Source organism: Pan troglodytes, chromosome X (genome assembly GCF_028858775.2).
Source record: "Pan troglodytes isolate AG18354 chromosome X, NHGRI_mPanTro3-v2.0_pri, whole genome shotgun sequence".
NCBI lineage: Eukaryota > Metazoa > Chordata > Mammalia > Primates > Hominidae > Pan > Pan troglodytes.
The window spans coordinates 36,597,996-36,616,337 of record NC_072421.2 but is presented as its reverse complement, the minus strand read 5'-3'; the positions used below and the strand labels follow the sequence as shown (position 1 = coordinate 36,616,337).

Genomic DNA, 18,342 nt, shown 5'->3' with positions numbered 1-18,342 from the left:
TGTGGTCTCTTTACAGTTGAAAAAACTCCTAACTATGAACAAGGAAGTAAAGTCAATTCTCCTCATGGGGAAAGAAGAGAAGGTAATGAAGCTATAAAAAATACATTTTTCACTTTAAGCCATGACACAATTTTTTTCAGCTTCATAGTGACTTTTAAAATAAAAAGCGTTACCAGATTTTGTGGAGTGCTTAAGAGAAAGGAAAATGAATGGAATATTTAAAATATACTCCCAAACTAGGTAAGGCAAGAGGAATAAGATAATTCTATTAAGAAAGTAGACCCATGACTAAGAATTGTGTAGATTAATCACTGAAAGGGATCTTAGACAGTATCTAAACAACTATGTACAAGGTGTTACCATGTGCAGTGCAAAAGGAAAGAGTTGAAGGCTCACCTAAGTATGGAAAAGAAGGTGTCAAATGAAATTATTCAGGCATGTTTCCACTAGAAGTCTACTCATGGGGCTTAACATACTGATAATGAGCACTTTGCTTATCGAAAAATGGGGATTCACAGAATTACTTCAGGTCAGGACTCCCCCTCCTCATCTCACACAAAGCACCTCACAGAACTAGTGCAACATAGACTGATTTTTGGAAATGTTGGTATCATCCACCTCTTCGATTTTTCAGGAAAGCAAGCAGTAGCCAAAGGGGAACTAGAATCCAAGTTTTCCAACTTCTCATTATGTGTTCTTTATATCAGACCCTATTGTCTTCACGTATGAAATATTATTTGTTATTGTCATAGGTTTTAATATACTCTATAATTACATTTATTTGAAGAATATTATCCAGGTAATTGGAATAATAAATTTTCAAACAAAACTAACAGAAGAGTAAACAGACCAATCAGGCCTTCATATATGAATGACAAACAAATGAATATTTTATTTAATCACTTCATGTTTCTCCACATACACATATACATATGCATGTTATACTTCAATAGAAAGTTTTTAAAAAATAAAACTAATTTACACATAATGAAAAGCAGTAGGACCCAGCTTATTTTAGGCTTAGAAGAAAAACCATACTGAGTTCTGTCACTTGCCATCACTAAAAGTAGATGAATTTCTCATCTCTTGAGGCTAAAAACTCCTCCACAGCTGAAATATGTAAGAGTATCATCATGTCCTAGAAATATAGATGGGGTTTAGTAAAAGAGCATTTGGCTTCTTTAATATTTCTAAGAACATTGAGTGGGAAATTTGGTACACATGTAAAATCATGCTTGGTGATTGAGTCATGAATTTAAGGCCCTCTGGACTGTACCAGAAAAAGGTTAAAATTGCATATTACAGCTTTCCCTCTACTCACATTTTTAATCCATCAAGTATATTCTCTGAAAATACTTTTTGTGTCTCTTAATAAAATAATTTCATTTCAATGGCTCCCATGATGATATTACATATTTATAGAGGCTCTAACAAAAAAACTAGTACTGTTGCATGAAAGTCTTGGGTTTTACAGTTAATTCTAGATATAGGTAACTATATACACCAGTGTATACCCAACCAATTCATAGCCCTCAAAACAAAAACCATGTTCAAGGAAAATAATTACATGTGCAACACATTTTAGCTTCAACGCGTTTCCTTGAAAGACATGAAGAATAAATTCTCCTTCTTCTGGAGAACTGAAGCCCTGCTGCCAAGTTACTTCACATTCCAGTGAGGAATATGCTTCAACAATGCCTACAGAAAATGTAGAGAGAAAATAAGACATTTTCCACATTTTAATTGTATTTCTTTTTGTTAATATCCAAAATAAGAGTTAAGGTAAAAATGTGATTGCATTAAATAAACTATTAAAATTAAACTCCAAAAACAGAAAAATGCTAAGTGAGATATTATCAAATGAGTATTGACCTATAGGGATTGATTAAAATAGAAAATGCCTGCCTTATTTTTCAATTTTAATAGGCAAATAAAATATATGAAAAAATATGCCAATATTTGGAAAACAATAGAAAATTCAACAATGAAGCAAACACTCTATGATTAGAGATAAATTTACATATAGACAGTAGAAAATCATTTGTGGTTCCTAACCAAATTGCCCACACCACATGTTTTCTGACATTCTGGAATACTTGTCAGCATCATTCATTCAGCTTTCAGAAGGAAGAATTATCATTACCACAGAAGTTTTTTGAAATACATACATCCCTAGAGATGTAGCTTCTGATTTAGCTATCGGTAATTAACACATTGCTATAATTCAAATACATTGAGAACTCATGTGGTATCAGGTACATTTGGAGTGAGCTGTTTTATCTGTTTAGATTCATCATTTCCTTTGGAGAAAGGAAAATATTACTTAATGGAAACAATAACTTAGATGTTCTTCCTTCGGAAAGGCAGAAGCCCCTGAGATTCAAAGGCACAGGATACTGAATGAAAGAATTCAATTACCATCACGAGAAAACTTTGCCTTGGATCAGGTTGACTGTCATGGAATGGAAGTTTTCTAAATCTTAAAAACTATATACTGCCTAGCTCCCTCTTAGTTTTGCAGTGGCCATATAGGGAGATAACAACATATGTATGGGGAGTAACATAGTGTATGATGCCCGGAAAGCACCTAATATCAGATATTTTTAATACTCTTGAATGCCAACACTCTGTTAGGCACATTAATTTATAAAAAGAAGAGAACTGGTTATGGAAGTGCCATCAGCTTAATCAGGGTCCATCAAGATTACATTTGAATGTAAATAACAAAAAGTCCTGCTTCAGTGGATTAGGTAGGTAAGAGTTTATCTTATGCAATTAAAATCCCAAGGATAGGTATTCCAGATCTGTCTTAATAGGTTGACAATGCCTTCAAAGACCAGTGAGCTCCTGCTAGCTTCCCATATTAACATTCCTTACCATGTGGCCTTCCTCAATGTAAAAAGGTGTCATATATCATGGTGGTTAAAAGAGCACAAATTTGAATTCCCAGGCAAGGTGGCCGAATAGGAACAGCTCTGGTCTGTAGCTCCCAGCGAGATCAATGGAGAAGGCGGGTGATTTCTGCATTCCCAACTGAGGTACCCAGTTCATCTCATTGGGACTGGTTAGACAGTGGGTGCAGCCCACAGAAGGCAAGCCGAAGCAGGGTGGGGTGTCACCTCACCTGGGAAGCACAAGTGGTCGGGAAACTCCCTCCCCTAGCCAAGGGAAGCCGTGATGGACCTTGCCGTGAGGGATGGTGCATTCCAGCCCAGACACTACACTTTCCCCATGGTATTCACAACCCACAGACCAGGAGATTCCCTCAGGTGCCTATGCCACCAGAGCCCTAGGTTTCAAGCACAAAACTGGGTGGCCATTTGGGCAGACACCAAGCTAGCTGCAGGAGATTTTTTTCATACCCCAGTGGCACCTGGAATGCCAGTGAGACAGAACGGTTTACTCCCCTGGAAAGGGGCTGACGCCAGGGAGCCAAGTGGTCTCACTCAGCGGATCCCACCACCGCAGAGCCCAGCAAGCTAAGATCCATTGGCTTGAAATTCTCACTGCCAGCACAGCAGTATGAAGTCGACCTGGGACACTGGATCTTAGTGGGGGGAGGGGCGTCTGCCATTACTGAGGCTTGAGGAGGCTGTTTTCCCCTCACAGTGTAAAATAAGCCTCCAGAAAGTTTAGACTGGGCAGAGCTCACAGCAGCACTGCAAAGCTGCTGTAGCTGGACTGCCTCTCTAGATTCTTCCTCTCCGGGCCGAGCATCTCTGAAGGAAATGCAGCAGCCCCAGTCAGGGGCTTATAGATAAAATTCCCATCTCCCTGGGACAGAGCACCTGGGGAAAGAGGCAGCTGTGGGCACAGCTTCAGCAGACTTAAACTTTCCTGCCTGCTGGCTCTGAAGAGAGCAGCAGATCTCCCAGCACAGTGCTCAAGCTCTGCTAAGGGACAGACTGCCTCCTCAAGTGGGTCTCTGACCCTCGTGCCTGCTGACTGGAAGACACCTCCCAGCAGGGGTCAACAGACACCTCATGCGGGAGGGCTTAGGCTGGCTTCTGGCGGGTGCCCCTCTGGGACAAAGCTGCCAGAGGAAGGAGCAGGCAGCAATTTTGCTGTTCTGCAGCCTCCGCTGGTGATACCCAGGCAAACAGGGTCTGGAGTGGACCCCCAGCAAACTCCAGCAGACCTGCAGAAGAGGGGCCTAACTGTTAGAAGGAAAACTAACAAACAGAAAGCAATAGCACCAAAATCAACAAAAAGGACGTCCACACAAAAACTCCATCCAAAGGTCACCAATGGCAAAAACCAAAGGTACATAAATCCACGAAGATGAGAAAAAATCAGTGCAAAAAGGCTGAAAATTTCAAAAACCAGAATGCCTCTTCTCCTCCAAAGGATCACAACTCCTCGCTGGCAAGGGAACAAAACTGGATGGAGAATGAGTTTGACCAATTGACAGAAGTAGGCTTCAGAAGGTGGATAATAACAAACTCCTCTGAGCTAAAGGAGCATGTTCTAACACAATGCAAGGAAGCTAAGAACCTTGATAAAAGGTTAGAGGAACTGTTAACTAGAATAACCAGTTTAGAGAAGAATATAAATGACCTGATGGAGCTGAAAAACACAGCACGAGAACTTTGTGAAGCATACACAAGTACCAACAGCCCAATCCATCAAGCAGAAGAAAGGATATCAGAGTTTGAAGATCAACTTAATAAAATAAAGTACGAACACAAGATTAGAGAAAAAAGAATGAAAAGGAACGAACAAAGCCTCCAAGAAATACGAGACTATGTGAAAAGACCAAACCTACATTTGATTGGTGTACCTGAAGGTGATGGGGAGAATGGAACCAAGTTGGAAAACACACTTCAGGATGTTATCCAGGAGAACTTCCCCAACCTAGCAAGACAGGCCAACATTCAAATTCAGGAAATACAAAGAACACCACAAAGATACTCCTCAAGAAGAGCAACCCCAAAAGAGCACAAATTCTAAGGTCTTCCTAGTTCAAATTTCAGAACTGGCACTTACTACCTGAGACCATGGGCAATTTCCTTAATTGCTCTGTAGCTCAGTTTAATTACATGTAAAATGGAGATAACAATTCTATTTAACTGAGAGAATCACATTGTGGGGATTAAATAAGCTAATGATGGCAGGCAGAGCCGCTTAGGAGGAAGGGGCAGGACGCCAGGCTGTGTAGAGCCCCGAGGGTTTGGCATGGGAACTGCCACAGTTGAGCACAACTTGGGATCCCCACACTCCAAGGCCTACAGTGATCCTCTAGAATAATTTAGCCTTCGGGTAACTATTAGACTTGGGCAGAGCAGGGCTGTCTTGCTCATAGGACAGGACTAGTCTGATCTGAGCAACTTCCTGTCTACTGTCATTTCCAGTAGCCCTAGTCTGGCCATGCCTGCTTGCACCACAGCCTTGGATGCCCAACCAGGGTGCTTCCTGGGGGCCCTTATCATAGCTCCTTCACTGTCAGACTGTGCCTGACCATCAAGGAACTATAGCAGACCAGCTTCCACTGAAATGTACCAGCCCACCTGCACTCTCCCCCTATCACAGCCTTCCCCTGCCACTTTGCTGGCATGTACTCACCCACAACTTGTTCCACTGCTTTGCCAGGACATGTGTGCAGGCAGTTCTCCCCTCTCCTCCCCTGCTGGCATTAGTGTCCATGTGCACCCCACTACACCACCACTGCTAGTACAAGTGCATCCCACCACCCTGGCCCCGATGAGGTGCTTTTGACAGCACCCCCAATAGGAATGTTGTGGCCAGCAGACCAGGAACACCTCAGTCCCTCCAGCACGGATGTTCCTAATCTTGAGGGGCCAGAGAACAAACCTGGGGCCCACTACCAGCTCCCAGAGTTACAGCACACAGCCCAGGAGTGCTGAGATAAGCCTTTGTATATGTACCCAAAACAGGAGCACCCAGATTTATAAAACAGGTTCTTTGAGACCTACAAAGAGACTTAGATAAACATACTAATAATGGGAGACATCAACATCCCACTGACATTATCAGACAGACCACTGAGGCAGAAAACTAACAAAGATATTCGGGACCTAAACTCAAAAACCTAACCAAATGGACCTAACAGACATATACAGAACTCTCCACTCCCGAACATCAGAGTATACATTCCTCTCATCTGCACATGGCATATACTCTAAAACTGACCATACAATTGGCCATAGAAAAATTATCAGTAAATTAAAACAAAATCAAACAAAACACCATCAGACCACAGCACAATAAAAATAGAAATCAACACTAAGAAGGTTGCTCAAAACCATATAATTAAATGGAAATTAAACAACCTGCTCCTGAATGACTTTTGGGTAAAAAATGAAATTAAGGAGAAATCAAAAATTTCTTTATAACTAATGAGAAAAAAATACAACATAGCAGACTCTCTAGGACACAGCTAATACAGTATTAAGCAGAAATTTTATAGTGCTAAACACCCACATTGAAAACTTAGAAAGGTCTCAAATTAACAACCAAACATCACAACTAGAGGAACTAGAAAAACAGCAAACCAACCCCAAAGCTAACAGAAGATCAGAGATAACCAAAATCACAGCTGAAGTGAATGAAACTGAGACATGGAAAACCATACAAAATATAAACAAATCCATGAACTGGTTATTTGAAGAAATAAATAAGATTGATGGACCATTAGCTAGAGTAAGAAAGAAAAAAAGAGAAGATCCAAATGGATGCAATCTGAAATGATAAAGGGGACATTAACACATACCCCACAGAAATAAAAAAAAAACTTATATTACAAACACTTCTGTACACAAAAATAGAAGGCCTACAAGAAATAGATAAATTCCTGGAAACATACAACATCCCATTATTGAACCAGAAAGAAAGTGAAACCCTGAACAGACCAGTATTGAGTTCTGAAATTTAATCAGTAGTAGAAACCCTACCAACCAGAAAAAGCCCAGAACCAAAAAGATTTACAGCCAAATTCTACCAGATGTATAAAAGAGAGCTGGCACCATTCTTACTGAAACTATTCCAAAAAATTGAGGGGGAGTGACTCCTCCCTAACTCATTCAACAAGGTCAGGATCATTCTAATACCAAAACCTGGCAGAAATACAACAAAAAAGAAAACTTCAGGCCAATATCCTTGATGGACATAAATGCAAAGATTCTTAGCAAATTACTAGCAAGCCATATCCAACAGCACATCAGAAAGCTAATCCATCATGTTCAAGTAGGCTTTATCCCAAGAGACACAGGTTGGTTCAACATACACAAATCAATAAATGTGATCCATCACATAAATAGAACTAACAATATAAAACACATAATAATCTCAATAGATGCAGAAAAGGCTTTCAATATAATTCCACATCCCTTCATGTTTAAAAGCCCTCAATAAACTAGGCATTGAAGAAACACATCTCAAAATAATAAGATCAAAATAATAAGAGCCATCTATGATAAACCCACAGCCAACATCATGCTGAACAGGAAAGAGCTGGAAGTATTTATCTTTAAAATTAGATCAAAACAAGAATTTCTATTCCCATGACTTCTATTCAGTGTAGTGCTAGAAGTCCTAGCCAGAGCAATCAAGCAAGAGAAATAAATAAAAGACATCCAAATAGGAAGAGATAAAGTCAAACTATCTCTGTTTTTAGATGATATGATTCTATACCTAGAAAGCCCCATAGTCTCTGCCCAAATACACCTAGATTGGATAAACAACTTCAGCAAAGCTTCAGGATCCACAATCAATGTATAAAAATCAGTAGCTTTTCTACACAACAACAATGTCTAAGCTGAGAGCCAAATCAGGAACGTGATCCCATTCACAATAGCCTCAAAAGGAATAAAACACCTGGAAATACAGTTAACCAGGGAGGTGAAAGATCTCCACAATGAGAATTACAAAACGTTAGTGAAGGAAATCAATGATGACACAAACAAATAGAAAAATATTCTGTGCTCATGAATTGAAAGAATCAATACTGTTAAAATGACCAAAGCAATGTACAGATTCAATGCTATTCCTATCACACTACCACTGACATTCTTCACAGAATTAGAATACTATTTTAAAATTCATATGGAACCATAAAAAGAGCCCAAATAGCCAAGACAATCCTAACAAAAAAGAACAAACTTGGAGGCATCACATTATCCAACTTCAAACTATACTACAAGAATACAGTAATGAAGACAGCTTGGTACTGGTAGAAAAACAGACACATAGACCAATGGAACAGACTAGAGAGTCCAGAAATAAAGCCACACATCTACACTGATCTGATCTTTGACAAAATTGACAAAGACAAGCAATAGGGAAAGGACTCCCTATTCAACAAATAGTGCTAGGATAATTGGCTAGCCATATGCAGAAAATTGAAGTTAGACCCTTTCCTTACACAACATACAAAAATCAACTCAAGATGCCTTACAGATTAAAATGTAAAGCCTAAAACTAAAAATCCTGGAAAATAACCTAAGAAATAGCATTCTGGAGATAAGCCCTGGCAAAGATTTCATGATGAAGACACCAAAAGCAATTGCAACAAAAACGAAAATTGACAAATGAGACCTAATTAAACTAAAGAGCTTCTATACAGCAAAATTAACTATCAACAGAGTAAAAATACAACCTACAGAATGGGAAAATATATTTTCAAACTACGTATCTGACAAAAGTCTAATATTAAAAAATGGGCAAAGGATATGAACAGACATTTCTCAAAATAAGACATTCATGCAGCCAACAAGCATATAAAAATTCTCAACATCACTAATCATTAGAGAAATGTAAATCAAAACCATGATGAGATACCATCTCACACCAGTCAGAATGGCTACTACTAAAAAGTCAAATAATAACCAATGCTGTTGAGGTTACAAAGAAAACAGAACACTTATGCACTGCTGGTTGGAGTTTAAATTAGTTCAGCCACTGTGGAAACCAGTTTGGTATTTCTCCAATAATTTAAAAAAGAAATACCATTTGACCCAGCAATCCCATTATTGGGTATGTAGCCAAAGGAATATACATCATTCTACCATAATGACACACGCATGTGTCTGTCACTATTAACCACAGCAAACACATGAAATCAACCTAAACACCCATCAACACTAGACTGGATAAAGAAAATGTGGTACATATATACCATGGACTACTACACAGCCATAAAAAAGAATGTGATCATGGCCTTTGCAGCAACCTTGATTGTAGCTGGAAGCCATTATCCTAAGCAAACTGATGCAGAAACAGAAAATCAATACTACATATTCTCATTTATAACTAGGAGCTAAACATAGAATACACATGGACACAAAGAAGGGGACAACAGACTTTGCGTACTACTTGAGGATGGAGGTTGGGAGGAGGGTGAGGATTGAAAACTACTTGTTGGGTAGTACGCTTATTAACTGAGTGTCAATCTGTACATCAAATCCATGTGACAGGCGGATTTTCCTATGTAACAAACCTGCACATGTACCCCTGAACCTAAAATAAAAGTTTTTAAAAATGTATATTTTGTCTAATTGTTATATCATCACTCCAGCTTTCTTATGTTTCCTGTTTGCAAGTTTTTTATCCTCTTACTTTTATCCTGTTTCTCTGGATTTAAGCTACTTTTGTAGATTGTTTGTGGTAGATATTTCAGTTTTTGCTGTTGTTTTAATATCTAGTAGACAGTCCTTGCCTTTTTATTTGATACTTGTTTAATGCTTTCATATTTAGTGCTAGAATTGACATATTTGAATTTATATCTGCTCTTTTATATTTTGTTTTATGTTTGGCTCATGTATTTTTATTCTTTATTCCACCTTTACTATGTTCTTTGGTACTAAGTGAATATTTTCCACTGACATTTTAATTTGTGTAATTATTTCCTCCTTTATGCTGTTTGTAGAACTGTTACTCTTACATAACTTTACTCCCCTTTTCCTCCTTTGTGTGGTACTAATGTTATATTTATTGTATATTTATGTTACAATCTCAACAATATATTTTTATAGCTATTTCTTTATGTAATTTTGTTTTAAATAAGCTGGAAAGACAAAGAGAGCAATTTCATATATATATATATATATATATAAAATCACAAACATATATATATACACATATATATGTTTGTGATATTAAACGTCTTATTGTCCAAATAAATAAGTATGATAATACATGTAAAAAATACTTGGGGAAACAGTTTCAAGTACATAGGAGGAGGGTGAAGCTAAAGAAAATTTATGTCCATAGCAAAAGAGGTTTGCAGAAGAGTTTTTTCAGATGAGAACATTGTTGCCCTAAACAAAATGAGGGTCCTGTTGGGAAGAGGAACCAACATCAGATATGGATTTAGCAACGCCTGCCAAAATAAGAGACATATAAAAACAAATAATTGTTGATGACATAACAAATGCATAATAGGAGCAGAAATAAAGGGTAAAAAAAATTAAATTAGCCAAAAAGCTAGAGGAAACTTCATTATATGGAGGTGGCATGTGAATTGTGACATGAAAGATGATCAGGAATTCTGCAGAAAGACAAATCCTGGGGAATATGTAAAAGTCAGGTTACGGAACAGCTTTTTCCTGTTCTTTGGGGTTTGGGGAAGATTGTGATGGGAAGTAATTTCTGCAAAGAAGATTCAGTCCTATAAATAAAGCCATCTTAGTGCCCTGAGAAGAGTTGAAAGCAGTGAAAGAATTATACATCCATATAGACAGGTCAGCTTGAGAAGAATTTTCTCCCTCCAATGAGCACAGTTATATATTTTTTCTTCAGGAATATTAAGTATATCAGGGGTATGGGAAAGAAACTGGATGGCTGTAAAGGAAAACAAAGTATTTCTCCCCAATATATTAAGATTGTTAAATTAAAAACACAGGAGAACACTGGGCCTCAGCCTCTGTTTGCCTGATGTTGGGATGTAAATCCTTCCTTACTGGAGACATCACTTGCTTATTGCCCCAGAGAAGACATCAGCAGGCACCAGAGAAATCTGGGAGCAGATTTTAGGTGTACATTTAAGATATTCTAGATAAACCTTCTTCAGTTTGTTTGAACAGGTATCAAAAAGTGGTTGTTGTATTATCAGCATTCCAGCTATAGGTTCTGACCAACCATCTGATACTGTGCTAAGGTTTAAAAAGATCAATACCCTATACTTTTCCTTGTATTAATATTTCTCTATTCTAACTAGGGAGGAATGGGCTGGGCTTGCCTTACGGCTGCCATGGTAAAATCTACCTTCTTATATTTTCCTGCCTTTTAAAAGACTGGAACTGCATTCTCCTTTGTCTTACTATGCTAAGATTTATTGCTCTTTGTTAAAATACTATTTAAATAAGACCTCTAAGCCACTGCCTTGCGAGATACTTTTGAACTGAGGCCTCTCCTATGTGATCAGTACAGCATGCATCAATAAATTTCTGCTGGTTTTTCTTTTGTTATTCTGACTTTTGTTTCGAGAGAGTATCTCAGTTAAAAATTTATGAGGATTGAAAAAATAAATTAGATTTTCTCCCCTTCAGCTGGATTGAGCAAGGCTGGGACTGGTAGAGCTGGTACTGCATACAACCAAGGAGTGAGAGAAGTGAGAAAGAGAGTGGGAGTTAATTGATCAAAAACAAGTTCATGGATTGTGTGATTCAAGGTTTTAGTAAGGATAAAGATAACAGACAAAAACAAAACAAAACAAGCAGAAGCATGAAAAATACCCACAGAAAAAGTCAAATTAGAATTGAATTCTGTCTTAGAAAATATCAGTCCACTCTTGGCCAGGCACGGAGCCTCATGCCTGTAATCCCAGCACTTTGAGAGGCCGAGGCAGGCGGATCACCTGAGGTCAGGAGTCCGAGACCAGCCTGACCAACATGGAGAAACCCCGTCGCTACTAAAAAATACAAAATTAGCCGGGCGTAGTGGCACATGCCTGTAATCCCAGCTACTCGGGAGGATTGAGGCAGGAGAATCGCTTGAACCCGGGAGGTGGAGGTTGCAGTGAGCTGAGATGACGCCATTGCACTCCAGCCTGGGCAACAACAGTGAAACTTTGTCTCAAAAATAATAAAAAAGAAAATATCAATCCACTCTTATATTCTCCCCTTACAATATCCACTATCAAACACAAACACAAAACCTATCATGCCTCAGGGAAGAAGGACAAAGACAATATAAATTTTAATTTGGAATTATTCATTTCAGTTTATAAAAATATAGAGAGAGGCATATGATTAAATGTATTGTCCAGGATGCAAAACTGATACAGCACAAGAAAAATAGCTTGGTAAAAAGTCACTTTCTGTTTATAAAATGGTAAAAACAATATGAAATTGAGTAATCATTATATAAATATTCTGAGGAAAGGAACATAAGCAAAACTGTATATGCTACAAATTACAAACACTTTTTTTAATGCTATATGAGATAGATTTGAGGATTATATTTTTGTATTCTTGAAAAGAACTTAAGTACTAATGGCATTACTTACACAAAAATTTTATTTGAAATTAAATATCTTTGTGTGTTTGTACCTTGGTAATTGTTTGTTTAAAAATTATAAGAGGTGTCATGAGCAACCAAAGAAAATAAAAGTAAATGTAAAAACCTCTACTGTAAAAATAAGAGTTCTAAAGATCACAAGAAGCATAACTGGTACTCCAGCTTATAATATCATAATTCCACTTCCCTTTTACAAAAATTAAGTATCATCATTGCATTTCCATGGCAGCCATAAGGCAAGCCCAGCCCATTCCTCCCTAGTTAGAATAGAGAAATATTAATACAAGGAGAAGTATAGGCTAGTGAGCTTTTTAACACTCTTAGCACAATATCAGATGGTTGGTCAGCACCTGTAGCTGGAATGCTGATAATACAACAACCACTGTTTGATACCTGTTCAAACAAACTGAAGAAGGTTTATCTAAAATATCTTAAATGTACAGAAATATGTTCTTTCTTCTCTAATTACTCTCTCAGCATTTCAATAGATTGAGGCAGGATCCAGTATTTTCAGTATTAAAATTTATAAAGAGCTCGGTCAAGTGAATCTGTGAAATGTTGATGAAAGTATATTTCAGATACTTAACAAATTATGATCTAGAATGGTGTTAAATCAATCCACATTAATAAGAAGATTAAATAGCTGTGTCAGTGATCTCCAAACCTAATGAAAGGACTGTCCTACTCTTCCACTTGTTAAATTTGTCAAAATCTCTATCTACACATCCACACTAAAATTAAGTGAACTTAATACTTAAGATTGTTTTCATAACACTCCCTGTTACAAGCACTTTTAGAGCTATGTAAAATACTGATTTGGAAATGACTGATATTCACAAGAAAATATGTTTAAGGCAAGATTTCTACAAACCAGGACTCGTCTGAAATATGAAGTATAGTATATTTCTATTTAGACCCTAAATAATTACTGTTGCTAAATTAGACTTAAAGAGGGAGGGAGAGAGAAGGGGAAGGGAACTAGAAAGGGAACAAAGGAGGGAGGAAAGATGGAAGAAAACAGGAAGCAAGGGTTTTCTAATGAGGATGGATGGAAAGGTGCAGGATAGGTTATTACCCTGAGGATTGTTTCAGGAAAAAATTCCAAACAGATTTAGAAAATTTTCGTAATAAAATGGCTATCCATTTATTTGGCACCTACTCTTTGCCAGGCATTAGAGAAGTTTCTCACACAATTAATCTTTGAGATGTAGTCATCTCTCCATTTTACAGATGAGGAAACTTGTATTCATAGAGTACTTTGCTTAAGTTAAAATAGCTAGTGAGCAGCTAAGATTATCCAAAGTCTGTTTTACTTTCCATTCATGCAAAATTGGACTTCGGCTGTTATAAAGCACCAAATGGGTCACTATTGATACAAAGATCCAGCCTTTTCATCTAGCTGGAAAGGCACGACATGTACATAAAACAAAGATACCGTATTGATCATTCAACTTCTTAATTGCTATCTTATTTCCTAAATGATAGCTTGTGCCATCATGAGGTCCTCACAGCACATCACAAGGATGTTTGCCAAATTTGACAGGCTACTAAATAAGTCACAGTTTAGCAGTTACGAGTGTTCATGTTACAGCGGGTATACTATGTGGAATTATAGACTCCAGGGAATGGCGGAAACAAGGTTAAGAGGATGGTTCACAAATACAGGGCACATCAAAAATGGTATATCTGAGATTGTCTTCTATTAATTAAAAATCATCTTATTTAAAGTTCTTAATTTTATTAATTGGATTTTATGAGTTGTATTAAATATTGGCTATAAGTAATTTCTAGATCTTTCTAAAAGAATTCATACTAGAAAAATATGTCATTCTGAATCATAGATTATCATCATTATCTAACTAAAACTAAACAAAATTTATTTTGTCCATAAGTATCTGTGATGATCAATTTTATCTGTCAACTGCTCCAGGCTGTAGGGCTCAGTTATTTGGTTAAACTCCAGTCCAGATGTTGTTGTGAAAGTGTTTTTTTAGATGTAATTAACACTTAAATCAGTAGGCTTTTTGAAACAGTTAATTGACAAAGACTGTATACATTCAAGGTGTACAACATAATGATTTGATATGCATATATAGTATAATAATTATCACAATCAGTTAATTAACATGCAGATTACCTTTCATAATGCGGGTGGGTCTCATCCAATTATTTGAAAGCCTTAACAGAAAAGACTGATGTCCCAGGAGGAATAATAAATTCTGCCTCCAGAATGCCTTTGGACTCAAGACTCCACCATCAACTCTTCCCTGTATCTCCAGTCTACCACCCTGCCCTGCAAATTTCAAACTTGCCAGGCCACACAACCACACAACATGTGAGCCAGAACCAGTTCCTTAAAATGTCTCTCTCTTTATCTCTCTCTCTCTGTCTCTCTCTCTCCCTGTTGGTCTGTTTCTCTGGAGAACCCTAACAAGGGTTCCATATTTCCAAATCATATTATATCTGTAAAAATAAATACCCCTGATGACAGTATCTGATTTACTTCTATACTCTTGGCACCAGTACACAGTACATACTCAATAAATAATTAATACCAGAATACATGAATACATGAAAAAATAAATGTCTAAATCAAACAAACAATAAACCGTTACCTTTAGCTGGACAAATAGAAAATGCTATCCCACTTCCTGTGTTTACGGGTTGCCATTGAAACTGAGCACAACAATTCTGATGATTATACAATCTAACTGTCCCCCGAAAACATGTTTTCATGAAGAAGCCTCGTGGTCTCAATACTAGCTCATTAGAAGATAGCTCAAGTGTTACTGGCTGGACAACTGCCATCACTAGGATGTGTCCACTGGGTACATTGTTCACTGTAAAAGTGAAAGACCTGTAATGCAGCAAAAGCATCCAAATTTAACTGATAATAGTTATTTGTGATTATAGAATTCAGCTACATGTAAAATGCACATAGCATTGATTAACATCCACAATTCTTAGCATGTAATACTTTAATTATGAAAGAAAATTAGATTGCTACTAAACTATCAATCTATATATCTAAAAATTGATGCACATATAGCTTCTATGTTTGGAGAACAAATATAATATACAATACAATTATTCAGGAAAATAAATACATATTCTACAAAAGTACACTTTGATTCTAACAAGCAGAAATTCAAAAATAATTCCTACCTCCAAAATTTTCCAATGGTGGGAGAGTCAAATACCATTGAAATATAAGTACTGGATGTAGGTGGAATCACATATGAAAATTGGTTGGTCTTCTGAAGTTCTTCTAAATCAGTATCTAACTGGAGCAAAACATGCATAGGTAGCATATTAATAACATGAAGTAGATGAGTATTTGGAGAGTTCACACAAATATTACCAAAGTTAAGGACAGAAGGCCCTGAAAAAAAATGAAAAGTATTTTGTTAAGTTTAAAGATGGCAAATGAGTTCATTTACTTTTTAAGTTTTCAAAATATATTTTGATCAACCAATTTGTATAAAAATGAAATTTAAAAAAATATTTACAATAATATCAGGAATTATTAAGTAAGCATTTTTTTCTAGATGACCATGATTAAATGTTTGGACATTATTGGCTACAATTCAATATAAATATATTCTAATTATATGAAAAATTATATGACTAAATAAGAACCATTCACTACAACTTATCTTAGCACCTTAATTTGCAACACTTCAACACCTCCTCTATTCCCACTAGTGCAAGTATTTTGTTCACTTATCTATAATTTACAGAAACTGGTAAATTTCCCATGACCCATTGCTTAAGTTTTCCCCTTAAAATGCCCAGGATTTTATATCAAAGCAATTTTAATAATTTTAAGTTTTGCCCTGCCTTTAACAGCTTAATTAGTTAAAACTGGCATATAGTAAACTGAACATATTTAAAGTATAGAATTTCATTAGTGTTCGTATATGTATACACCTGTGAAACAACCACCACAATAAAGAGTGAACATTTATCACTCCAAAAATTTTGTGCCCCTTTACATTCCTTCTCTCCCACCATTCTCCATGTTTTATATGCTGAATTCCCCCCTAGAGAGAGAATCAGCCCATCTACACCAATCAATCATCCTTTGTCCACATCTCCCTCATGGCCACCTTAACTGTGGTTAGAATGAAATGAGAACTCCCACTTCAGACCATTATAGCCACTACTTCTTTAATCATAACTGTCCTTCAATCACTTGGTGAAAACAGACCTAGAAGGGTATATTGTATAGCACTTCTTCAAGGTTAAAAAGGAGTTTTCACTTGTTCTCCTAACTCACAGTCAGCCCAAATGCCTCATGTCTTTACCTCACACAGGTATCTGTCTCTGCTCAAATATACTTCTCAGAGATGCTAACCACCTGGTAAAAGAGACTCTCCATGAAAACATTCTATTATTGTCGATCTACTTAACCTGGTTTATGTTTCTTCATACCTTGTATACCAATTATGTATTATATAAGGAAAGGTTTATTATCTCCCTCCCACCCCAGCCAAATGTAATCTCTATGAGAGCAGGGGCTCAGTCTGTTTTCTTCATTGCTGTATCTCCAGAACCCAGAACTGTGTCTAGTATATGGTGGTCATTCAATTAACACTTATAAAATGACTGAATGGATAAAGGAATTACAATTAGACTTTAAGCATTTTCTAATGCAGCATACTCATCTTATGGATGAAGTGTTTTCACTAAAACTTTCTAAACACTTATTATGTGTAAGGCACTCAGTTCACACAATTATACTATGGGGTAGGCAATATTATCACTTCCCATTTCACAGATGAAGAAACTGAGACCCATAGAGGTAAACCCTAATGTCACTACACTAGTAGGTTGCAGAACCAAACCCAGTTTGGTCTCAGTACAGAGCCTTCCTACTCTATAGCACACACGGTGTTCTTGAAGCACACAAACACAATTCCAGAGAGAACTAAGCTAAGAATCCAAGTTGCAGGCATATCTACATTATGCTACAGATAAACACATACACAGAACATTTTCTATAATAAGAAAGCAAATATTTGAATAAAAAATTGGGCAAAGAGGCCGGGCACGGTGGCTTACGCCTGTAATCCCAGCACTTTGGGAGGCTGAAGCGGGCGGATCACAAGGTCAGGAGATGGAGACCATCTTGGCTAACACAGTGAAACCCCGTCTCTACTAAAAATACAAAAAATTAGCCGGGTGTGGTGGCGGATGCCTGTAGTCCCAGCTACTCAGGAGGTTGAGGCAGAAGAATGGCATGAACCCGGGAGGCAGAGCTTGAAGTGAGCTGAGATCACACCACTGCACTCCAGCCTGGGCGACAGAGCGAGACTCCGTCGCAATAAATAAATAAATAAATAAATAAATGAGTAAAGAATTGAAAAGGCATTTCTCCAAAGACTATATATGACATACATAGACATTTCTCTAAGTAAGTACATGAAAATATATTCAACATATTATTCATTTAGGGAAATGAGTATCAAATCCACAATGAGATAACATTTCATACTCACTAGTAGGTCTATAATCAAAAAGACAGAAAATAACAGTGCTGGTGAGAATGTTGAAGAACTTGTAACCCTTATACATTGCTGATAGGATTACAACTTTGTGCAATCACTTTGGAAAACATTTTAGAGGGTTTTTTTTAAGTTAGACATAAATTTATTGTACAACCCAGCAATTCTACTCCTAGAAATCAGAGAATTTTATGTGAATGTTCATAGCAGCATTATTGATCATAGCCTCAAACTGAAAACAACTCAATGTCCATCAACTGGGGAATTGATAAACAAAGTGTGGTATACTCATAAAATGGGGTGCTGTTCCAATAGAAAAAGGACCAAAATATTGATACTACCTACCACGTGGGTGAACCTC

At 37.1% G+C, this 18,342-nt stretch overlaps 1 protein-coding gene across 1 annotated transcript in view; it reads right to left on the bottom strand.

Annotated features, from left to right (window-relative positions):
* Positions 1–18,342, bottom strand: part of CFAP47 (cilia and flagella associated protein 47) — a 463,486-nt gene that overhangs the window by 392,822 nt on the left and 52,322 nt on the right. Inside the window, exons 14-16 of the mRNA XM_054677051.2 lie at positions 15,640–15,856; positions 15,090–15,331; positions 1,568–1,698 (exon numbers count right to left, since the gene is read on the bottom strand). Coding sequence (XP_054533026.1) covers positions 1,568–1,698; positions 15,090–15,331; positions 15,640–15,856 — 590 coding nt within the window. The remainder of the gene's footprint in view (positions 1–1,567; positions 1,699–15,089; positions 15,332–15,639; positions 15,857–18,342) is intronic.